Source organism: Haliotis rufescens, unplaced genomic scaffold, assembly GCF_023055435.1.
Source record: "Haliotis rufescens isolate VD_foot unplaced genomic scaffold, xgHalRufe1.0.p SCAF_13, whole genome shotgun sequence".
Lineage (NCBI taxonomy): Eukaryota > Metazoa > Mollusca > Gastropoda > Lepetellida > Haliotidae > Haliotis > Haliotis rufescens.
The window spans coordinates 14,175,714-14,201,422 of record NW_025963813.1 but is presented as its reverse complement, the minus strand read 5'-3'; the positions used below and the strand labels follow the sequence as shown (position 1 = coordinate 14,201,422).

Genomic DNA, 25,709 nt, shown 5'->3' with positions numbered 1-25,709 from the left:
GCACAGTTATGGGACGGAGCATTCGTCACCACTCGCCCCTTTCCGTAACCTGCAAGAAGACTCGTCCCCCTATCGATGAATGTTATGTGCGAAAATACGACATACCTATCAGAATGCGCGTATGATTTGAAGTTCTTTGTCAAAGAATCCCTCAGAAATAATTTTTGATTTTACATATGTCCACAAGCATACTGTATAATTCCGCATGTTCCGATGTGCTTGAAAGGGGCACTGATCTAACGCAATTCCCCGGACTGGTTGTTGCCTTTGTTGTTGTTTTTTTTCCCCGTGAGTACCCGGATGATACGCAACGCAACTGAGCGTGACCAGAGACTGGGCTACCGTCTGCAAGGACAGCTAAATAAACTTGGAGGCTGGAGGCAATATTTGTTTTTTCGCATTTTTGAGTGAGTGAGTGAATATGGTTTTACGCCGCTTTTAGCAATATTCCAGTAATATCACGGCGGGGGACACCAGGAATGGGCTTCACACATTGTACCCATGTCGGGAATCGAACCCGGATCTTCGGCGTGACGAGCGAACGCTTTAACCACTAGGCTACCCGACCGCCCTACGCATTTTTGAACACTGATTAGTTTAACCGTGATCTATAAAGATTTCGACAAAAGGCGCATGTTACTTAATTTCTTCAGCCTAAACAAACAGACAAAAAGAACGGCGGAGCTCATCGTATGTCGTCATTTGGAAATACCCCAGATGGTTATAGTTTAATAATAAAAAAAAGTATCCAAGCAATGCTCAGGTGAAATATTTACTTTGTGTTGCAAGTCAAAATAGTATAAACGAAAATCGCAAAATTACCAAGCAAGTGACTCATCAAAATTTCGTCACCATTACCGATGCTACCCGCAAAGATACCTACATTTCCTTATTATCTCGAAAACTGTATTTCCTTTTGTTGATCAATGTGACCATACGCCCTTATTACTAGTACCCATAAAAGTGACTAATGCGCTTACGAATGGCGCAGCAGAGGTCGCGAACTAGTCTAGATTTCTGCTATGGGAAAAAAACAATAACAAAGGCAACAACCAGCCCCGGGGAATTGCGTTAGATCAGTGCCCCTTTTAATTGCATCTGAAATATAAATAGTATATGGGGAAATATACGTGAGCCATTACGCAACGAGAAGACAATTGTTTTAGGTATGCCCGCTAAGACGGAACCCGTACGTAAAAATGGCCACGAGAGGGGCACGAGTCGCTATTCGGCTTGTCCCGGAATAACACGAGTTGGTCACGAATGGGGACGGAGCTCTCTACAGCGAAATGCGACGCATGAATTCACTGGGCCACCCGCGCCCATTGGCACAACAGACTGACTACCTGTTCAATGGTGGAGTTTGCAGTGCTGCCGATACATTCGGTAGTGACGTCATACAAGGAGACGACGAAGACGATGAGGCTAGCGACGTAGAACAACGTTGTCCTGTTGGCGATAACAGATCATGAAGTGAGGGGCTGAGTACCACATTTCCTCTATTAAGACCTGGGACCTCAACAATTTGAGTGAACTTTAGACCTGGCCATTATTAGAGCCCGACCTCTATTTAATTCGTATCTATGACTAACAGGAGCGGCTTAGTTTAGTAAACCTCGTAGACTATCGTGCAGTTCAAATGTGATGGGGAGGAATCTTTAACTGTGAAGATCCGGGGTAGAATAGGTCTTCAGCAACCCGTGCTTGCCGTAAAAGGCGACTGTGCTTGTCGTAAGAGGCGACTAACGGGATCGGGTTGTCAGGCTCGCAGACTTGGTTGATGCATGTCATCGATCCCAATTGCATGGATCGATGATCATCATATTAATCACTGGATTGTCTGGAATATTGGTGAGTGCGGCGTTAAACAACAAACCAACCAACCAAAACCAAGTGTACATGTAGGTGACCCGATCTATAATAGGTACCAGGCTTTTTACTTTATAACAAAAGCGACAAAAACATTTTTATAATCATAAGAAATATTTACTAAAAGCAGATTCCACAGTACGATTTCACGAGCATGTGTTTATGAATAACGTCCTAACAGTTATGAGACCTGGTGTTCACAAGTCGAAATAGGGACATGAATCGGACATAACATTTGTCATTATAACCCTACCCCCAAACCCGGTTCTTAACAGAAAAAATGCGGGAACCAATCAGTTATTGTGCTTTGCTTTCGACACAGAGATTTTCCCAAGTATTCCCGGCGATGTGCATCACATATAGAGGTAATAAGTAAACATAATTAAGACAACTGAACAGTTACCTCCCCTTTATCCGAAATTATGTTCGTTGAGATTTTTTAAATTGTATAATAATGTGTGCATATTCTGTATGATAACGGAAATAAGGCGGTGAGTGAAGATCCCCATACCCATTTTCCACAGTGTGCTTAGAGATTTTTTACAGTTGTTTTTTTAAATGGTTTGTTTGTTGTTAACGTTCGTTGTATTCCAGTTGTATGATGGCGGTCTGTAAATAATCGAGTATGGAACGGACAATCCAGTACACTATGGCATGATTAGCATTTTGTTTGTGCCGCAATCAACAATATTCCAGTATAGGACGGTGGTCTGTAAATAATCGAGTCTGGACCAGACAATTCAGAGATTGACATCATGAGCATTGATCTACGCAATTGGGATACGATGACATGCATCAACCAAGTAAGGGAGCCTGACCGTTCGTTGGTCGCCTCTTACGACAAGCATGGCTTGCTGAAGACCAATTCTAACCCGGATATTCACGGGGGCGTATACAAATGTAAAGAGAGTTGGGTTTAACGTCGGTCAGGGTAATACAGGTATATCATGGTATGACAGCTTAGTGTGCAAGCAAGTCAGCTAAGACCAATTCTAACCCAGATTTTCACGGGTATTAAATGGCACTATCATATTTTAATTATTTTGGATATATTTTCGCTTCGCAGAATCAAAAGTTCAAAACAGAAACAAATAATCTATTTGTTCGTTAATATCTCCAACTGTACCTGCCAATTGTCAGTTTCAGCTCCGTTCGTGGGTGCCATTGTTCTAGCCTGATCAGTTGGTCGAATATAAGGGGGACTATCAACTTCAGACCTGTAACCACCAGAGGGAGCTGCAACAAAATATATTTGAAACATAAGAGTGTTATGTCTAAATCTGTTTTAGTTATAAAACATTTTTGAAAATATTCTTGTGGATAGTTCTTTTGTCTCTCTGAATGTTTATGCATAGATGTAAATGTGAAACAGTTGAGGCGGTTTCCCTCGTCTCCGTCGTCAGGTGGGTAAGTCAGTGACAGGGAATTGTGAAGTTGAACATTATTGAACGATATACGATCATGGATATACGGACATTAACACCGTAATCCCGGGTAGCTCGTTGGTTATATATTGTATGTAATTTGGAGTAACTTAAATTCACTTTTAATAAGTGTTAGGTAAATAGAACTTCACTAAGCCCGAGGGAACTGAGAGTTATCTCCCTTAGTCTTCTTGGCGCCAAGCACGGCACATGTGCGCTTGGCAAAGGCAATTTGTTGAAAGGCAATGTATAGCTATGGATAGAGAATAATGTGAGGGCACCGGAAATATCCGAGCAAAGTTGCAAGTGGGTACTGCTAGTTCAATCGGCGCTACCGCCAAGAGGGGAAATGTGTTTGACCCTAACGAGCCGAGGCAAGGTGAAGCTAAGAGAATTGTTGACAACTATGAATATACCCCTGGCTCCCGAGGATGTTGTTCATTAGCAAACTTGGATTCGGATGTGTCCCCTAAGAAAACAAACATGCTCCCTCCATCAGCCTGCGATTTGTGTGCACCAGACTCGACCAAATGGCGCTATGACTGGGCTAGGATCCCACTCACCTCGTATCTATCCAGGAAATCGTTGAAGAAATCTGGTAAAGGCACCGTCGTCTCTTTGATGTTGGCTACAAGGAAGATGAGGTAGCCACTGCCTCCCAACACCGCCAATACCAGCACGTTCACCACCAGCCTCAGCAACACCAGCAAGCACCTACGCCGACGGTGACGTAAATGTTGTACAAACTGTGATAGCATACAGTATAGAAATGTTTCCTTTTTCAGGTGCGCCACGGAACACTCACTGACATGCTAATTCAGTGCCAAGAATAATACATTTGCTCCATCTTCGAAATCGGTGAAACTAAGCAGCTGTAATTTAGAAAGTGTGCCCCTTTGGATTAAGACTGATCGTCCCCTTTTCAATTTCTGAATCCAAAGGTTTATATTGTGAATTATTCTGTCCATTAAGCGTGGTCATGTGCTCAATGACCATGGATTTGATCAGTTTACTCGTGTAACGGTATATTTATAACTGGATTCACGTATATACGTATTTATGTTAACAATACATTTATTTCAACGTCTGTCCTTGAGGTACCAGAACTTATTTTAAACTTCGTTATCATTTTAACCATGACATTTGTAAGGCATTTCGAAGTTATATAGCGATATGAAAAATAGCACACTTGGCACCAATCTAAACGTGAATCCATGTTCACATACCATCAGGTATTTCAGAGTGAGTGTCGTGGTTGGGGTAAAGCGTTCATTACCCCACAGTGTATACAAAGGCTGGTTTGTTTTTAACGATGCAGTCAGTCATAATCCAGCTGTATGACGGCGGTCTGTAAATAATCGAGTCTACACAATTGGGATACGATGACATACATCAACCATGTCAGTGAGCTGGACCACCCAAACCGTTAGTCACCTCTTACAAGCATGGGTTGATGAAGACCAGCTGTAATCCTGATCTTCAGGGGGCGTATACAAATGTAAAGTGAGTTGTCTTTTACGTCGCCTAGCGTACTATAATTATATCACGGTATGTCAGCTTAGCGCATGTGGGAAGTCCACATGTGAGCATTAGCATCACCAGCTTCATCAACATCATCGCCACCATCAACTTCATCACCAACACCACTTCACCAACATCATCAACCTCATCACCACCATTAACATCATTATCATGAGCAGCAGCAACACCAAACTCATCATTACCTTGAGCACAGCCCACGCTGTTTCCTTTTTTTCCTCCCTCGGTCTTCCCGCACAAGTTCCTAGAAATCAGTGGATGGATGCTGACAAAATATGCACAGGCTGTTCTATGGTACTTGTTGGTACTTGTTGCTACCCTGCCTGGCGCTCGGCTATGTAAGTGCAATAATCTTGGACGCGACATTAACCCAATTTCACCTCACCACTATGGCTACATTTACCATAAAACACACGGAATATTTATACTGCTTACGTCGTATGTGGACGTGGAAACTCTACTTCACACCTTTCTGTTCTTCACTGGAATAATGTTAAAAGCGGCGTTAAACCCAACTCACTCACTCACTGTCCTAGTCGGTCTTTGGAGATGTCAGTGTAATCGCATTCTTATCAATTATGAGTTTAAGACTACGTAACTCCTTTTCAAGGACGATTCAAAATGTTTACTTGCATTTGATTGTGCACCGACCAAAATTCAAATTATGACTGACAATGTTTATGTTATTTACAAAAGTAATGGTGAAATGTCCAGATTTTTCACCCTCTATTAGAGTATTTATGTAGAAAGGAACGAAAATATTAGGTGTGTCAAAATGCAAGTGACAAAACAAGCTAAGTTAGTCTGTCTTTAAAAGTGATTTGTTGTTAGAAAATTAATCAAACATACAGTCCAAAGAACATAATACTTACAATTATCATCCTGTTATCAATAAGGTTCAAGTTTCCCTTGAACAGAGTTACTCCCCCTTACCAACATTGCCGTTTTAATGGCTTCCTTCCGGTCACTGGCTCCTTGCTTCTCATACACAGAGTAGTCCCAGGACGTGAAGAGACGCCAGGTGTAAGTCAGCTCCTCGTCAGAACTGCTGTATTTGGTCCTCCGGAACCGAAACAACATACTGGAGAAGATAACTGGAATTACTATACTGCCGTTCTAAAACCAGTTACAGTTCAAGATTATAACGTCACCAGTACTATGCGACCAGACAATATATTGAGTGTGGTTTAACACCGCTTTGAACAATATTTCAGTTATATCACGGCGAGTCGGCTTAAAGGAAGGGGGAGCTCAAAGTGATACACATCTAAGACCTTTACAACTTCAGTGAAACCCACGAGCTGACAACCTAGAAATATAAGAGAGAACCTGGGATTAGAATCTACGATCTTAAGTTCCTGGCAATTCTGCATGGCAAATCGCGGTACCTTTAGAGAGCATAGAGGTTAATAAATAAATGTGTGTACTGTTATAATCCAACAGGTGCCACGAGAAGAAAACGGAGTTCTAAATTTCAGCCCACAATGGAAGGGAAAGGTGCTAATATTACCCATTTTCGCTAAGCGCCGTTGAACGAAGAGGGAATGGGCTATGTCAGATGGAAAATACGCACAAATACAGAAAATAATGATATGAAATATAATGTTTATGCCTGTTTATGTTTTCTGTCGATAAAGCGGTGATCTGATATCTGTACTCCGTGGTAGTATGTGCACCAACCTTGTCTTTTTTAAAGGCTGCCCTAGGTAGCAAGAGTAATGGAGCAGAGTTACTCCTAAGACCTAACGTGTGATGTAATTTACTTTGCGGTCATGTTTTTTTTAAAATCACTTTGGAATAAAATAGTTTTACCTGAGAATTATGACAATAAAAGACAGCAAGTTGACGGAGCCCCATGTGAGGAAGTATGCCATCGGTCGTTCATAATACCCCCATGTTGTGTTGCTGTACGCCCCGTAGAACATGACGCTTGTGGATAGCTCCCCCTGTACAAACACGTAACCTTCTATACATTCAACCACATTAGACAATGTTAAACATACCTCGATTTTCAGGACAGTCCGACTCAATAAATAAGCCCCACCCAAATGTTTACAATTTAGTGATCTTATCGAAAAAAAATAAACTGAACGGCAAAAGAAACTTTGCACCAGATTGAAGTGACTGTAATTTATAAACTATAAGATAACAGAAGTTTGAGGTAAAGTATATTTAATAAACCAACAATTCCACAAAGTATTGAACAATTCAAACTTGACATTTTGTGGTCAAATAGTGTACACTAGACAAACAAACTCAGTGGGAGTTGAAAATTTAGTTGTCCAGGTTTTCACTGCAATTCGTTCAATCACGGAAAGTGGTCACAGACATAAAATTTGTTACTTTAATATCGAAGGTGGCCTCCCGGGGCCTTCATATATGCAAAGGCTCTGCGTCGGACGGAAAACGTCAAACGTGGTCACGTGGCAAGCGGTTCCATTCACCTTGTGGAGCTCGTATCAATTCTTGTCTGTTGGCGGGAGGGTGTGGTCGGACTCTAACTCGCCTGTCCAAGACGTCCCAAAGGTGTTCTATGGGTGATAAGTCAGGAGAACATGTCGGCCACGGTAAGACGTTGACGTTGTTGTTGGCAAGGAAGTCCACAACGATACGAGCTGTGTGAGGCCAGGCGTTATCGTGTTGGTACTAAAGTCAGCACTACTTGACGGAGGATGTCATCTCTATACCAATGCGCATTGAGGTTTCCATTGATGACGACGAGTGGCGTTGTCTGGTCCCCATAAATTCCACCCCTCGTCTTATAACCACCTCAACTGTAAAAAACGACTTCTTGAACGCAGCAAGAAGCTGTCCGTTCACCTCTGCGACGGTAAACACGCTGTCTGCCATCAACTCTAAACAAACAGAACCTGCTTTCGTCCGTAAAAACCACGCGTTGCCAATCCCGACGCTGCCACCGTCGCATTGTATTAGCCCATCGTATTCGTCTGCGTCGATGTTCAGCGGTCAACATCTGTCCTCTGAAAGGTCGGGAGGCACTGATACCTGCTGCCCGAAGTCGTCTGGTCAATGTGTTTGTGCTCACCCGCCGACCAAAAGCATTCACTGATAACGTCACTGTGAGGAAGCGGTTGCGAAGGTACAACGTTCGCAGATACCGGTCTTCCTGTGGCGTAGTGACCCGTGGTCTTCCTGTCCTGGGACTGTCAGATGTCCTTGCAGTCTGTCTGAAACACTGTTTCCAACGGCAACACGGGAACAGCCAAAGGTTCTTGCGTGGCCCACATCTTGAGCATCCCAATTGCTCGCTCACGTTGTTCTTGGCATTTCAAATGTGTGTTATTTTACAATGGGGATGTTTGGCACTACTACTGTGCAGTTTTTATAGCCCCATCTTTGCACGTGCATTTCTACCAGCAATGTCATCATGTGATTTTACATTTTTCGCATTTTCTCAAAAGCACGTACAGGTACAACAACAATGCATTTGGCCTATGTGTTTGTGCCTATTTTGGTTTGACACAGTACAACTAATTTAAAATCACATTATTTTCAAATGTGCAAAGTTTCTTTTGCAGTTCAGTTTAGATTGTCCCAGATTAAGCTTGAAAAAATAATAAATCTTCTGGCAGTTGAAATAAATGAAATTGTCAGCAAAGAAAAATACACTGTTGCAAAATAAATATTAAGGCTCATCGTTTTAATTTTTAAAAATATCTGTTTTTCAAATATGGCTCCAAAATCCCAGCCTGGGTACAAAGTGCGATATTGCTGGCTTATTGCTAAAAGGTGCGTAAAACTCACTTATTTCGACCAAACCAAATCTACATGTTGACCATCCCCACTAAAATGATCTGATACGCCATACTACAACTGAAATACTGTTCAAAGTGGCGTGAAACCCAATTCAGTCACTCACTCAAGATGGACAAGACCTCGTTTCCCAAATTACGATTGGCAATCGGGGAATGAACATTGCATCATCTACGTACAAAATATCCGACAACGTCGTCTGGAATGGTCGCATCCCCTGAGAGGATCTGAAACACATGAATTGTGGAAAATTCTAATATGGAAGGTACCGCTTCATGAGAAATATTCTGTATCAATATACTAGGTATATCCGGATTAACGGAGTAATGTTCATATGTGTTGTAACAGACTTTCTCGGTTGGTACAATATGAAGTTTTTCAATTGTTTGGTACTCTCAGAAGGCTCGCGAAAATAATATACCTGGTTGTACGCTGGTGACTATATATGCCTAGCTGTGGTACACCGGTGATTAGTAATAGTGTTTCTACCTACCTCTTGTCTCTAGATTGTATCCTGCAGCTGATGAAGGCATGTGCCTACCTGTATACTGATTACAGTATCTGCCTTCTTATGCTATACAAGTGAAAGTATCTGCCTACCTGTGGTATAGTGATGAAAGAACCTGCCTACCTGTGGTACACTGATGAAGGCAAGGAGGAGCAGGGCTATGAATACGTTGAGGTAGGTGAGGAACCGCAGGAAGAGGAAGTAGGAGGCGACGTTGCTGCCGTGGTAGGCTACCGGGGGAGCGAATACAACATAGCCCATAATATAGTATTTTTAACAGACACCATAAGCTCTTTCAGATACTCTTTGATTAACGTATCCAATCAACTGTACAGTGTGTGTGTTTTCTTGTTTAACGCCGCACTCAGCACTATTCCAGCTATATGGCGGCGGTCTGTAAATAATCGAGTCTGGACCAGACAACCCAGTGATTGATATTAAGAGCAATGATCCAGCGCATCAACCAAGTCACCGAGCCTGACCACCCAATCCACTTAATGGCCTCAAAGGTGGCTCGGGTCCTGTTCTAACCTGGAATCTCGGCATGGTGGTCCAACTGAGTAATGGAGTACTCATCCCTGGTCTGAGGTCAGCTGAAGTTCTCTGTGCATTTTGTATTACAGTGAGGTGAGGTGAAATGGGGTTTAACGTCGCGTCCAAGATTATTGCACTTATATAGCGACGTGCATGTACTTGTGTGGCTGCTTGTACTAGTCCGGACTGATGCCGATTTATAGTGCTAGCTCACTGAGATACCATGCCGCAGTTAAACATGAATACCCACGAAACATGACACAGTATACTGACTCCGAGCCGACCAGTCCTTGTTTTCTCCCCTTAATGCCGAGTGCCAGACAGGGTAACAACAAGTACTATCTTTTAACGTCTTTTGGTATGACGCGGCTGGGGATCGAACCCCGGACCTTCCGCTCTCCGGGCGGACGCTCTACCACTAGACCACGGAGGCGGTCCGTATTCCAGTGAAAAAGGAACACTGCAGCACCTTCGACAGTGTTATAACATGCCTACCAGATATCTTTGTTATGTTCTTTCTCCACAGTCCGATTCCAAAGTCACCGTAGATCCTTGAAGCCTTGAATATATGAAAATATATTTCCAAGTATTTCACAACAAGGCAGACAGTGCAGCAAATATCTGGCGGTTTACACAAACACATACGTCATAAAGTAACTTTAATGTTGAATGAAAACATTATGTGTCGTTGAAAAACATAAAACAGAGCCTTTGATAACATAAGTTTGAGGCCGTCGTCACAGGGAAGACGTATTGCTGTGCGACGTCGGCCAGCAGGCTCTTATATGTGTAGCAAGATGTGTGAGTAGTGGATGCTTGCCCTTTTCGAGTACAACTGGTGTCAAAAATTTATCCATTCACATATAAATTTCACTGCTGTTTTGCCTTTTGTGCCAATGGAATCTGTTTCGGCGGATAATTGAGACTGGGTATTCTCTGGCGTTGACGTTTATTATTTGAACGAAAGCCAGTATAAAGTAACGCACGCACGCACGCACGCACGCACGCACGCACGCACGCACGCACCTGGATCCGCCAATGATGACGTGTGTCAGTTGGGGTGAACGTCGCAATGAACAGAACTTCCGGCGTGTCAGCTAGATGTGAGTGGATGGGCGAAGTGGTGCTGGTGCTGTGGTTTTTACCACTTGGAGAAACCCACAAACGGTAAGGTGTTGACAAACGTGAGCTCAAGTCAAACAGGTAGTGTCACTTTCAGCACTTGGTGCCACTTCAAACACGTCATGTCACGTTAAAAGCATGATGTCACTTCAAACACTGCTGTCACGTTGAACGCATGAAGTCGCTTCAAACACTGCTGTCACGTTGAACGCATGAAGTCGCTTCAAACACGTGCTGTCACGTTAAACGCATGAAGTCGCTTCAAACACGTGATGTTTCAAAAACGTGATGTCACGTCAAAGGCTTGCTTCCCTTTTCCCAAACGTGAGCTCAAGTCAAACAGGTAGTGTCACTTTCAGCACTTGGTGCCACTTCAAACACGTCATGTCACGTTAAACGCATGATGTCACTTCAAACACGTGCTGTCACGTTAAACGCATGTCACTTTAAACACGTGATGTTTCAAAAACGTGATGTTTCAAAAACGTGATGTCACGTCAAAGGCTTGCTTCCCTTTTCACTCGTTCCCTTATAACTTTCCATCATTATATGTCTGTAGCATTACCTGGGATTTCGTTGTTCTATTTTTTAAGCTTGTGTACATGGAATCTGCGTCAAGATTGCTTCTGAGGTATCTGTACATGGGGCAGAAATATAAACATCAGCAGTATCTGTTATTGAATACACATATTATAATGTTGTATCAAAATAGCCCGAACTGACATGAATATCAACATATTAATGAAGGGAAGGTACAGGATTTTATTTGACCTCAGAATGTTTATTTTATTCCGTGTTTAATTGCATGTGATAGAGGTGGTTTTCATGTCTAGACACAGTGGTAATGTTGGCCTTTTTTAACCCGGTTGGTTGATTGGATGGTTTGTTGTTTATCGCTGCACTCAGCAACATTCCAGCTATATGACGGCGGTCTATAAATAATCGAGTCTGGACCAGACAATCCAGTGATTAATATCATGGGCATCGATCCACGCAACTGGGATCGATGACATGCATCAACCAAGTCAGCGAGCCTGACCACCCGATCCCGTTAGTCGCCTTTTACGACAAGCATAGTCGCCTTTTACGGCATGCATGGGTTGCTGAAGACCTATTCCACCCCGGAATCTTCACGGGTCTTCTAACCCGGAATACATACGGAGGGCAAGCAACATCTACCTGTGGTATCTGCCAACCGGGGGAAAACTATTTAAGGTTTTGGTCAGTCTGCATTATACCGGTGAAGACAATTGCCTCCATGTTGTACACTGAAAAAGCATCTGCCTATCTTTGGTTTACTATTTAAGACTATTGTCAACCTGCAGTTTGTTTGTTTGTTGTTTAACGCCACAATCAGCAATATTCCAGCTATAAGACGGCTATATATAACATCGAGTCTGGACCAGACAATCCAGTGATTGACATGAGCATCGATCTACGTAATTGGGATACGATGACATGCATCAACCAAGTCGGCGAGCCTGGTCACTCGATCCGTTAGTCACCTCTTGTGACAAGCGTAGTCGCTTTTTACGACAGGAATGGGTTGCTGAAGACCAATTCTACCCCGGAGTCTCAACCTGTAGTATACAGGTCCCCGTTCCTCAAAGCAATCTTAGCGCTAAGGTGATTGTAAGTCCCATACTTTAACATTGGCTTACGATCATTGTAGCGCTCAGATCGCTTTGAGGAACGGGGCCCTGGTGAATACAATTGCCTGCCTGTGGTATACTATTGAAGGCTTTACCAAGTGTGTAGTAAAGTGGTGGAGACAACTTCCTACTTAGTGTACTGCTAAGAAGGCACCTGCCTAACTCTGGTTGTATCCGTTAGTACCTGGACAGTTTGAGTTTCTGTTGCATATGGAGAGGCTGTTCACGCAGTTTGTTGAGGAAGTCCTGATGCACCGAACCCCCGGCCTCCATCTCCCCTGATTTCACAGCCTCGATGTCGTCCGACCAGTCGAACCTGCCATCAGTGAGTGAGTGAGTGAGTTGGGGTTTATGCGGCTTTATACACTGTCAGTTTGTTTGTTTGTTTGTTTAACGCCGCAATATTCCAGCTATATGACGGTGACACTAACAGGTGAGGTGAGGTGAGGTGAAATTGGGTTTAACGTCGTGTCTAAGATTATTGCACTTATATAGCGACGTGAATGCACGTGTGTGTGTGTGTGTGTGTGTGTGTGGCTGCTTGTACTAGTCCGGGCTAGCACACTGAGATACCATGCCGCAGTTTAACATGAATACCCAACTCAGACACAGTATACTGACTCCGAGCCGACCAGTCCCTGTTTTCGCCCCTTAATGCCGAGCGCCAGACAGGGTAACAACAAGTACCATCTTTTAACGTATTTTGGTATGACGCGGCCGGGGATCGAACTCCGGACCTTCCGCTCTCCGGGCGGACGCTCTACCACTAGACCATGGAGGCGGTCTGACACTAACAGGAGAAAAGTAGGGTAAATGAAGGCTAAAGCTTCATCAAAATTTACCCAATACATATTATGTGTTATACTGCATACAAAATACTGGCTGCATATCAGATTTGATACTCACACATGCATAAATGCCTCGGTAAGGGGCAAACATAGGACCACAAGGCTCTGTCGACCACCTAACTTGTGAAGAATTGTTTTTTCACTTATTTTAGTCCAATAATCTGAAGTTGTGCAAAAGACTCCAGCAAAAAATTTACAAAATATTTTTGCAACTTTGTTTACGCAAATGATGTTGAGTGCAAACAGTGATGCCTTGAACAAACATGGATCTTGCTTTTGTCATTACCATTCACAGACAGTTTACACCATGTGCCCCGTGGTTCTTAAGAACAAGGGGCGGTGGGGGTAGCCTTGTGGTAAAAGCCGATGATGAGAAGATGCCAAAATGCCCAAACGACGGCAGACGGCGGACATCGCGCGACGACCTGGGTTCACTTGATTTTCAGTCAGGTGAGCTAGAAGATGTACCTTTGGTTCTCGTGGGAATAGCGCATGTTGTAGATGACCTCATCCATAGTCTTGCGTTCTTGTCGGTGTCGGGGCTCAGGGGAGGGCTGGCAGCTAACCCTGGGGGAGTCTAAAACTCAAACAAAATTCAATTACTGGCACCTGATTTCTCTCAGACTTAAGGGCACGTGGTGCCGTCTGAGGGCCACAGGATGTCTCGGAGGACCTTTATCGTTGTTTTATGCGTCTGGGAGCTGTACGGGCACAGGATGTCTCGGAGGACCTTTATCGTTGTTTTATGCGTCTGAAAGCTGTACGGGCACAGGATGTCTCGGAGGACCTTTATCGTTGTTTTATGCGTCTGGGAGCTGTACGGGCACAGGATGTCTCGGAGGACCTTTATCGTTGTTTTATGTGTCTGAGAGCTGTACCGGCACAGGATGTCTCGGAGGACCTTTATCGTTGTTTTATGCGTCCGAGAGCTGTACCGGCACAGGATGTCTCGGAGGACCTTTATCGTTGTTTTATGCGTCCGAGAGCTGTATTGACACAGGATGTCTCGGAGGACCTTTATCGTTGTGTTATGCGTCTGGGAGCTGTACGGGCACAGGATGTCTCGGGGGACCTTTATCGTTGTTTTATGTGTCTGAGAGCTCTACTGACTCAGGATGTCTCGGGGGACCTTTATCGTTGTTTTATGCGTCCGAGCACAGGATGTCTCGGGGGACCTTTATCGTTGTTTTATGTGTCTGAGAGCTCTACTGACTCAGGATGTCTCGGAGGACCTTTATCGTTGTTTTATGCGTCCGAGCACAGGATGTCTCGGGGGACCTTTATCGTTGTTTTATGTGTCTGAGAGCTCTACTGACTCAGGATGTCTCGGGGGACCTTTATCGTTGTTTTATGTGTCCGAGAGCTCTACTGACAATGCAAGAATAATTTCCTCGTGACGCACGCGGACCAGAGAACCAGAGAGTGCCATTTATCAAAGAGACAGTACCATTTATCAAATAAAAGCGACAAAACCCTTTCCGTATTCATAAGAAATCTCTTCCCAAAACAGAGTCGATTGTACAATTACGACTATATCATGAGCCAAAACGTGAGCGTATCCTGTCCCACCGGTGAAACCCGTCACAAACACATGCAAAAGTCAAGCGACTATCATTCATCAAAGAGACTATCATTTATCAAAGAGAGTATCATTTATCAAAGGATGAGTATCATTCATCAAAGAGAGAGTGTCACTTATCACAGAGAGTATCATTTATCAAAGAGAGTACCATTTATCAAAGAGAGTATCATTTATCAAAGAGAGTACCATTTATCAAAGACGGCACGACGACTGCATGCACAACAGGTGTTACGTTACCTTCCCGGGAGATGTTGTCGCTGAAGGCTGTGTTGCTGAGGCCACTGTAGTCGCTGACACTGGTGGGGGAGCGGGTCAGACGTCGCCTCTCGTTATTCATCTCCATCGTGGTCGACCGCTTGATTTAAGTGTGGTGGACTACATGTAAAAACAAGAACAACTTTATGCGAGGCATAAACACGGCGCCAAGAACAATGTTGTCTGATGAAATGATAATCTTTGTATTCGAATTGCAGAAAATGCTTAACCACGACTAACAAAAACCTGTTGCAGCCGAGAGCCCCCATGGGCAGTGTCTATGCAAAGTGAAATTAATCTATCAACTCTTTTGATGTCCGGGCGGTGGTTGATGCCTTGGATGGGAGTTCACTCGACACCATGGATTGTGCTCCAACCGGATAGCTGCGTGACATAGCTGGATATTTCTGCTGGGCTGCGGCACTAAACAACATATATTCATTCTTACAAGTATGATGCCCACTGTTGATGTCCCCCAGCTGGGATAGTCCTCCCCCACGCTGAACAACGGTCTCGCCTTTTGCGGGTGACGTTGTTAGAATTGTTTCTCAAAGCATCAAATGGGTATCCGGTAGGATGAGGTTGAAATGTGAATGCGGAACCTTCCAGCTCCTTACAGACAGCTGGGATGTATACTCCCCGGGGAGCTGAGAGTGATGTAGTTGCTGTGTGATCAAATGCAGCGTAAAAACATTTTCACGCATTACTCACGATTTCGTTGTAAAAATTACAATTGGTTAAGAGTGGGTGAGTATGGTTTTACGCCGCTTTTAGCAATATCCCAGCAATATCACGGCGGGGGACTCCAGAAATGGGCACATTGGTACACATTGTACACGCTGTACACACGTGGGGAATCGAACCCGGGCCTTCGGCATGATGAGAGAACGCTTTAACCACTAGGCTACCCAACCGCGCCCAACTGGTTAATATTGTTTCATGTCTCAGTCAACAATATGATTGCCGAGATAAGATAAGTCATTATGTAAATTGCTTGTTGTTTAACGCCGCACTCAACAATATTACAGCATTATGGCGACGGGCTGTGAATAATCAAGATTGGACCAGACAAACCATTGGTTCCCTTTCAGCTTCCCTTATGTACCCACTATCACCTATTAACGGAGGCGTCCCTTATGTACCCACTATCACCTGTAAGCGGGGACACGGATGGTGCAGTCGTCTGAGGCGTCTCTTATGTACCCACTATCACCTATTAACGGAGGCGTCCCTTATGTACCCACTATCACCTATTAACGGAGGCGTCCCTTATGTACCCACTATCACCTGTAAGCGGGGACACGGATGGTGCAGTCGTCTGAGGCGTCCCTTATGTACCCAATATTACCTGTAAGCGGGGACACGGATGGTCCAGTCGTCTAAAGCGTCCTTTATGTACCCACTATTCCCCCTCCTCAGGTGAGCGAGTTGCCTTAGACATCGCTTTGAAAAGTATTTCAGCCGCATCACGGCAGGTCAACGTAAAGGTAGATATCACAAGCAACTTGAGTACTGGTTTGATGTAACGAAACAACAGGGCACCATGCAATGCTTACTCAACGGTTTGTTTGCAATCGCTGCTACATTTAATCAAGACGCAGCGCTCCTGATTTGTGCAGGGGAGGATTCTTCCAGCCTTCTTGTACGACTGGGTACTTAAAATAATATAACATATGAGTAAAGCCCGAATTGACGCAGGTCGTGTTTGACGAGACCCACCACTCGAAATCATTAATTTGAATAGCGCACATTCGAATTCATAACTGCTCAAACCATGACATGTCAACATTATTGCCCGGGTTAATGAATGCGTGCGCACCACATGCCACCCATGAGGTGACTATTGCGTTGTACTCTGGACCACATTCCACCTATGAGGTGACTATTGCGCTTTACATTGGACCACATGCCACCCATGAGGTGACTATTGCGCTGTACATAGATCCACATGCCACCCATGAGGTGACTATTGCGCTGTACAGAGGACCACATGCCACCCATGAGGTGACTATTGCGTTGTTCAAAGGACCACATGCCACCCATGAGGTGACTATTACGCTGTACATAGGACCACATGCCACCCATGAGGTGACTATTGCGCTGTACACAGGACCACATGCCACCCATGAGGTGACTATTGCGCTGTACATAGGACCACATGCCACCCATGAGGTGACTAGTGCGCTGTACATAGGACCACATGCCTACCATGAGGTGACTATTGCGCTGTACACAGGACCACATGCCACCCATGAGGTGACTAGTGCGCTGTACATAGGACCACATGCCACCCATGAGGTGACTATTGCGCTGCACAGAGGACCACATGCCACCTATGAGGTGACTATTGCGCTGTACAGAGGACCACATGCCACCCATGAGGTGACTATTGCGTTGTTCAAAGGACCACATGCCACCCATGAGGTGACTATTGCGCTGTACAGAGGACCACATGCCACCCATGAGGTGACTATTGCGCTTTACATAGGACCACATGTCACCAATGAGGTGACTATTGCGCTGTACATAGGACCACATGCCACCCATGAGGTGACTATTACGCTGTACATAGGACCACATGCCACCCATGAGGTGACTATTGCGCTGTACACAGGACCACATGCCACCAATGAGGTGACTATTGCGCTGTACAGAGGACCACATGCCACCCATGAGGTGACTAGTGCGCTGTACATAGGACCACATGCCTACCATGAGGTGACTATTGCGCTGTACACAGGACCACATGCCACCCATGAGGTGACTAGTGCGCTGTACATAGGACCACATGCCACCCATGAGGTGACTTGTGCGCTGTACATAGGACCACATGCCACCCATGAGGTGACTATTGCGCTGTACACAGGACCACATGCCACCCATGAGGTGACTATTGCGCTGTACAGAGGACCACATGCCACCCATGAGGTGACTAGTGCGCTGTACATAGGACCACATGCCACCCATGAGGTGACTTGTGCGCTGTACATAGGACCACATGTCACCCATGAGGTGACTAGTGCGCTGTACATAGGACCACATGTCACCCATGAGGTGACTAGTGCGCTGTACATACGACCACATGCCACCAATGAGGTGACTAGTGCGCTGTACATACGACCACATGCCACCCATGAGGTGACTATTGCGCTGTACATACGACCACATGCCACCCCTGAGGTGACTAGTGCGCTGTACATAGGACCACATGCCACCTATGAGGTGACTATTACGCTGTACACAGGACCACATGTCACTCATGAGGTGACTATTGCGCTGTACATACGACCACATGTCACCCATGAGGTGACTATTACGCTGTACATAGGACCACATGCCACCCATGAGGTGACTATTACGCTGTACACAGGACCACATGTCACCCATGAGGTGACTATTACGCTGTACATAGGACCACATGCCACCCATGAGGTGACTATTACGCTGTACACAGGACCACATGTCACCCATGAGGTTGGACATAGCAATGACCTATTAATGATCACAATGATCGTATCGTGACACAAGCAAGGGACGCAACTACGCGACAGCATCCGGTTACAGAATCGTTTGGGAACCCACACATCATGAATCTGAGCTTCCATTTTCATTCTGTTATCTCATCAAAATATAGCGGAAGTTATATTTTCTCTTTATTACGATCGGATTATTTGTTTCGAAAAGAGAACAGGCCCACTGTGTACATAGAGAAGGAAATGGTTGGTCCCTAAACGAGACCAGTGTCACCCAGCTTATCAGAGAAGCACGGTAAACGAGGAAGATTTTTTATTCATAGACACAATAGGAATGAACATGTGTCTAATAAATACAGTCATATATGATAAAAACAAAATAGTACTTACGGATGCTGAAGTCAGTTAAACGCAATGTCACACTCGATTTTCATTTCGTGTTGTTGATATTTCATCTGGGGAGTGAACGCCATGGATAGGACGGACGTCATGTGATACAACTCGTTATCGGGGAGATACAGATATGGCGATGTAATGTCACTCAAACATCACACAGCAGAAACGTCTTTACCCGATGGCTCGGGTACGTCAAAAAATGAGCGGATATGTGGCTTCCTGGTCCAATTTAAACAAAGGGAGATGTCACTCACTCACTCACTCACTCACTCACTCATTTATCTATCGCTCACAACTCATTTATTGCCATCACTCACTCACTCACTCACCCACTCCATTGATGGGGCGGTCGGGTAGCCTAGTGGTTAAAGCGTAAGCTCGTCACGCCGAAGACCCAGGTTCGATTCCCGACATGGGTACAATGTGTGAAGCCCATTTCTGGTGTCCCCCGCCGTGATATTGCTGGAATATTGTTAAAAGCGGCGTAAAACCACACTCACTAACTCACCCACTCCATTGATGAAGCTTGCGTAGGCTGCTGATGACGATCCGTTATGTAACGGGTCCCCGTAAAAACATTACTTGGGTCACATTTTTTAATATTTCAGGGTTTACGGACTTGAATATATATATATGAATATATAAAAACATTTTTATTGACATAAAATTTGGTCGATCGGATCCGTGAGAAATATGAAAGCTATTAATCTGTTGAAAGTGTAGAATGTTAACAATTTAAAACGAAACACGAATAGGTATTTATTTCTATCAGGGAATACGTCTCTATATAAGGTGGTTGCAGTGCAGTAGCTTATACCATGCATTTGGTCAAGAATTATGATATATAATAGCAGTTTATTTATATTTTCATAATTCATCAATGATAGAGCGGTCAGACGAAAAAAACCTAACCTATTTTTCGTAATCTCTACTGCAACCAGCGATTCATGTCGGTCTAATTCGAAAGCAGAATCAAAAACAGAAAACCACGTGGGGATGCCGGTTAGAATTGCTTCCCAGTTCCACTGGACCTTGTTCCACTAAGCGATCGTTGCGCAGTTAAGTCTACGTTAAAGTATGGGAGTTAAGATCACCTTAGCGCTACGATAGCTTTGTGGAACAGCCCCCCAGGTCGTAAAGGGTGACTTTATGGAACGGATGGTCAGGCCCGGTGACTTGGTTGAGTGAGCGTCGTTGTACCTCTTCGGAGGGGAACGTTGCACACAATATCGATCACTGGGTTGTCTTGTACAGAATTGATTATTTTTAGTCCGCCGTCACATAGCTGAACTATTGCTGAGTGCGGCGTTGAACAACAAACACTCAAACCAAACCTGACCAGAAAAATATGTGAACTGTCGCCTGAACATGTTAATGATGATCCATGGCGCCCTGTGTTGTTGGCGCACTAAAGGTCATTCTGCAATTTTATACAGTTCATCTTTATCGCGTCGGCCAGTGGAATCGAACCCGGACCAGGCAAACACGTGCTTGATGACATGACCAACAATATACACGTCATCTGACACTCGTTCAAGCAACAAGTATGGATCCCCGCCTTCTCGACGTCACCTATCACCCTTTTGTGTGACTTTGTTTATTCGGTACTTATCGTCACCATTCGCCCCTTTCCGTAACCTGCAAAAAAGATATGGTTTGTCCTGGAATGATTGGCGGATCCAATCGTGTGTGTGTGTGTGTGGGGGGGGGGAGGAGAAGGAGGAGAAAGGGAAGAGAGAGAGAGAGAGAGAGAAGGGGAGGGGGAGAAAGGGAGGAGAGAGAGAGAGAGAAGGGGAGGGAGGAGTGGGGGGGCGGGGGGGCCAAATGTAGTTCGTAAAAATGACAGAGAGAGGATTTTGATATTTTGGGCCCCTCCCTTTTTAGAAATACTTGACCCGCCCTTCGGAATGACACGAGTTCGTCACGAATGCCAGCTCCTGTGTTCGCCCCAGCTGTTTTCGCCCGGGGCTGGTCAATAAAGCGCACGACAAATGTGTATAATGTCCCTCTGGATTTCCACATCGTGTCTCGTTTCTATGTTACTGATAGACAAGGTAGTCTTTTATTCTCTGTACCCTGTATAACCCTGTACACGCTTCCACGAAGCGATCTTAGCGCTACGACTATCGTAAGCCAGTATGGGCATTCGTGACCAACTCGTGTTATTCCGGGACAAGCCGAATAGCGACTCGTGACACTCTCATGGCCATGTTTGCGACCGGGTTCCGTCTTAGCGCAAACGGGCATACCTAAAACAATTGTCAACTCAGTGCGTGATGGTTGACATATATTTCCCCATATATTATATATATTTCAGATGCAATTTAAAGCAGATCGGGGCGTGAGTAATTATACAGTATGATTGAACACATTTAACTGTGTCTTGGGTATATTTTAAGATGCAAGCAATATGTAAAATCAAAAATTATTTCTGAGGGATTCTTTGACGAAGTACTTGAAATCATACGCGTATTCTGATTGGTTTGTCGTATTTTCGCACATAACATTCATCGACAGGGGGACGAGTCTTCTTCCAGGTTACGGAAAGGGGCGAGTGGTGACGAATGCTACGATCACCGCTTTGTGGAACGGGGTCCTAGGCTGTACTTTCATGATTGAAATGTGTTTGTTGTTTAACGCCGTACTCAGCAATAATCCAGCTATATGACGGTGGCCTGTAAACAATAGAGTCTGCACCAGAAAATCCAGTGATTGACATCAAGAGCATCGATCCACACAATTGGGACACGATGACATGCATCAACCAAGTCAGCGAGCCTGCCTCGGATCCGTTAGTCTCCTCTTACCACAAGCATAGTTGACTTTTACTGGAAGAATGGGTTGCTGAAGAGGATTGAAATAAGTAAAAATATTAATTATGTTGTGGCCTTTACACTTTATCTTAAAAGACAAGTCATGTTCAACATTATCTTGTACTGATTGTCAGAATGGTGGAATGCCATGTTACATGCAATGTAGGTTGATTGTTTCTAAAATCACAGCAAATGAAATGCGATATCAGTATGTCTTAGTTCCCATATTGAGCATGAAAAGATTTGTTTGTTGTTTAAGACCCCACCCAGTAATATTCCAATCATATCATGGCAACCTCTCAATAATCAAGTCTGGACCAGACAATCCAGTGATTGCTTGGTTGGTTGGTTGGTTTGTTGTTTAACGCTGCACTCAGCAATATTCCACCTATATGATGGCGGTCTGTAAATAATCGAGTCTGGACCAGGCAATCCAGTGATTGATATCAAGAACATCGATCCACGCAATTGGGATCAATGACATGCATCAACCAAGTCAGCGATCCTGACCACCCGATCCCATAAGTCGCCTATTACGACAAGCATAGTCATCTTTTACGGCAAGCATGGGTTACTGAAGACCTTTTCTACCCTGGAATCTTCACGGGGCTCCAGTGATTGATATTGTGAGCAACAACATAGCTGTCATTGCACGATGACAAGCTATCAACTGAGTCACCTCGCCTCAGTTGCTTCTCACAACCAGCATAGGTTGCTGGGGTAAGTTTTCTAACCCTGAATCCCCCAAAAGGATGTGCATTAAAAGAAGGGACATAATAAATGTAAGGGCTTCAAAAATTAAAAGATTTTGTATAAAAACAACGACATCACATACACTTCACCATATTTTTATTATTTATTACAGTATATGAGAACACATTTTTTTTCACAAAATTTATAACAAGTGTTACTTTTTATACTGTACAAACAAACAGCATTCTCTCTCACCCCCCACTGAGTCATTCAAGTACTTCACATACTCTGTATCACAAGCAAAGACGCGATGACTTAAGAAATAACGGAAGGTGCCACACACACATCTGTACAGTCAGTGGCAACGGGAGCTTTATTATTTGACCATACCAATTTATATTTCAACTTAGTCAACCCCAAAATACAGAAATTTAAAAAAAGATCAACAACAAATAATATAAAAAAAATCTGAACATTGATTGTTTTGAGTTGGAAAGTGAGTGAGTCCAATTATATCACTTAATGTCAGCTTAATGTGGGACGAAATCCTGAAGTGATGCAGGTCTCGGATGTTTACCAATTAGGTGAAACCCCAATCTCCTTAAAATCAGATCTAGGTTCTCGCTGCCGCTTTGTTTAGCGATAATGAGAACTAAGATCTGATTTAAATGAGATTGGTAAAACCCATGAGCATGGGTATGGTGCTGACAAACCTAGAAACAATTAGTGATTCAAACCCATAATCTGGTGTTTCTGAGTTCTGGCGTGCCGAAGGGACACGACTCTGCACAGCAAATTGTAGCACCTAAGACATCTGGGCAACCCAAGGTCCCAAAATTGTTTTCGAAGAAAAATAGTCAAACATACCGAAATACAATTATTTTTATATTGACTCCTTTAAGAATGTTTACCAGAAAAAATGTAAAATGAGAAAATAAATAGGTATGGCCTTATTCAATTGTTCAGATGGCATGTGTCTTAAACATATTGGTACATTGTTGAATAATCAGTGCAACTGCACATTACGTCATAAGCGATGATGTATCTAGATGGCCTTGATAATGATTACAGCATATCCTATATCACATGATCACAGGTGCTCAAACTACGACATCTAGTAATCATTATCTGGCGGGTCATTTAACAAGACTACATTGTGTCCCACGATTTTATCATCCTCGTTTATCACAGAATAATGCTGATCAACTGAGTACCAGCAACATTATTATTTGTCGTAAAAGAGTGAGTTGGGTTTAACGCCGCTTTTAACAGTATTCCAGTTACATCAGGGCGTGTCAGCTTAATGTGGGAGGAAAACCTGAAGTGATGCAGGTCTCAAACATTGACCACTTCTTTGAAATCCAAGAGCACAGGTATGGTGCTAACAAACCTAGAAACATAATCAGGGAGAGCCAGGATTCGAACCCAAAATCATAGGTTTCTGGTTTGCCCAAGGGACACAACTCTGCACAGTGAATCGAGGCACCTTAGACGACTGGGCCACTCGTGCCCCCTGTCGTAAAAGAACTGTAAGCTAAGTTACTGCAACATGTTCAAGCTTGACAAGATAGTACTGTTCTGTAAGGATTGATCGGTCTCAACCTTAGTATCTGATCAAATTAAACAAACTCCTGATAATTTATTTACCTGGGTGCCGTTGTACAAAACAACCTTAGCGCTACAACTGTCTTAAGTCTATGTTAAGGTATGGGAGTTACGATCACCTCAGCGCTAAGATCACTTTGTACAATGGCACCCAGGTTAACATGATAAGAGAATCAGCTCAACATTTCAGTTATAATTCCTGAGCTTAATTGCCCAGTAAGTTACAGGGGCCAGGTTCACAAAGCAAACTTAGCACTCTATGCAACTCCCATACTTTAACTTATGATAGATGTATCCCTACAGAATGACTTTGTGGAAGAGGGCTGGCAACTTACAACACTAAGATCTCAATGTCATTGTGACAATTATCCTAAGTCTATGGGATAGGAGTTATTATAGTTATAGCACTGAGATCAGTTTCAGAAATAGTGAGTGAGTTGGGTTTTACGCCGCTTTTAACAGTATTCCAGTTATATCGCGGCGTGTCAGCTTAATGTGGGAGGAAAGCCCGAAGTGATGCAGGTCTCAGACGTTTACCACTTCGGTTGAAACCCACAAGCAAGGGTATGGTGCTGACAAAACTAGAAACATAATCGGGGCGAACCGGGATTCGAACCCACAATCATAGGTTTCTGGCGTGCCCAAGGGATGCAACGCTGCACAGCGTGCCCCCAGTTTGAGAAATAGTACCAGGGGCCTGTTTCACAGTGCAATCTCAGTATTACGATTACCCAAAGTCAGTGGTGCAGAGGAGTTACGATAGTAATAGGATGATAATCAGTCTGTGGAATGGGGCCCATCTTATGTTAAATCTGATCCAAGCACTGAGATTCAGTTTAAAATCACACTTTAACCATCTAGCAACTTGCGCTGTGAAACCCTGCAGGTTGCCAATAATGGCAACATGCCAGGTAAAAAGTGCTTCAGGATATTATTCCCCACATATCTTAATTCATATCAACAATGACTTCCAAGATGAATATTTTGCAGATATCAATCTGATCAGTATGAAATTACGGCACTGATATTTCTTGTGTAAATGTCATACACACTATACCCCTACTATCTGCAAACATTATCCTTTCTACGTAATATTTTTTTTGAAATTTTCTCCTCGCCTTTCTTCAACGAGATCACAATTATATCCTGACATAAACTTACTATCCAAACTATCCTCTACTATCTCCCGTTAACCATATATTAGAAGTCACAAGTTAAAGTCACTCGATTTGTCTGTAAAATGAAACCACTATTTAGCCAGTGAATGACAAGATTAACCAAGGGTGTTTTTGGAGACAAAAATTGTGAAGCAAATTTAGCGGGGACACTAGCATTTGTTTCTGTGTCTGTGCCTTGAGACCTCTGCGGCTTGGGGTCTTTTCCACAACTTAAAAGTTGGATTTGGCAGAAACATTTTACCTCATTTCACCTTGTGGCTGTGTCGGACATCTGACTGCTTGGGAAACATTACAACAGCCAGGTATATTCTAAACAAATGTACATCTCACAGACCAGCTTGCCTTTGGCAAAGGGCAGTTACTCATAATGGACAGACTTTGAACAGTACCGGTATTAAAGTTACATCTTATTAGCTTAGCTTCATGTGGGAGGAGGGGCGGTCG

At 43.9% G+C, this 25,709-nt stretch overlaps 1 protein-coding gene across 1 annotated transcript in view; it reads right to left on the bottom strand.

Annotated features, from left to right (window-relative positions):
• LOC124111206 (transmembrane channel-like protein 3) overlaps positions 1-19,084 on the bottom strand; it is a 34,599-nt gene extending 15,515 nt beyond the window's left edge. The window contains exons 1-14 of the mRNA XM_046470841.2: positions 18,971-19,084; positions 15,090-15,227; positions 13,739-13,847; positions 12,607-12,738; positions 11,336-11,405; positions 10,144-10,207; positions 9,238-9,344; positions 8,786-8,833; positions 6,645-6,778; positions 5,766-5,913; positions 5,018-5,076; positions 3,857-4,007; positions 2,996-3,105; positions 1,347-1,449 (exon numbers count right to left, since the gene is read on the bottom strand). Coding sequence (XP_046326797.2) covers positions 1,347-1,449; positions 2,996-3,105; positions 3,857-4,007; positions 5,018-5,076; positions 5,766-5,913; positions 6,645-6,778; positions 8,786-8,833; positions 9,238-9,344; positions 10,144-10,207; positions 11,336-11,405; positions 12,607-12,738; positions 13,739-13,847; positions 15,090-15,195 — 1,341 coding nt within the window. The 5' untranslated portion in view covers positions 15,196-15,227; positions 18,971-19,084. The remainder of the gene's footprint in view (positions 1-1,346; positions 1,450-2,995; positions 3,106-3,856; positions 4,008-5,017; positions 5,077-5,765; positions 5,914-6,644; positions 6,779-8,785; positions 8,834-9,237; positions 9,345-10,143; positions 10,208-11,335; positions 11,406-12,606; positions 12,739-13,738; positions 13,848-15,089; positions 15,228-18,970) is intronic.
• Between the last annotated feature and the right edge of the window lie 6,625 nt (positions 19,085-25,709).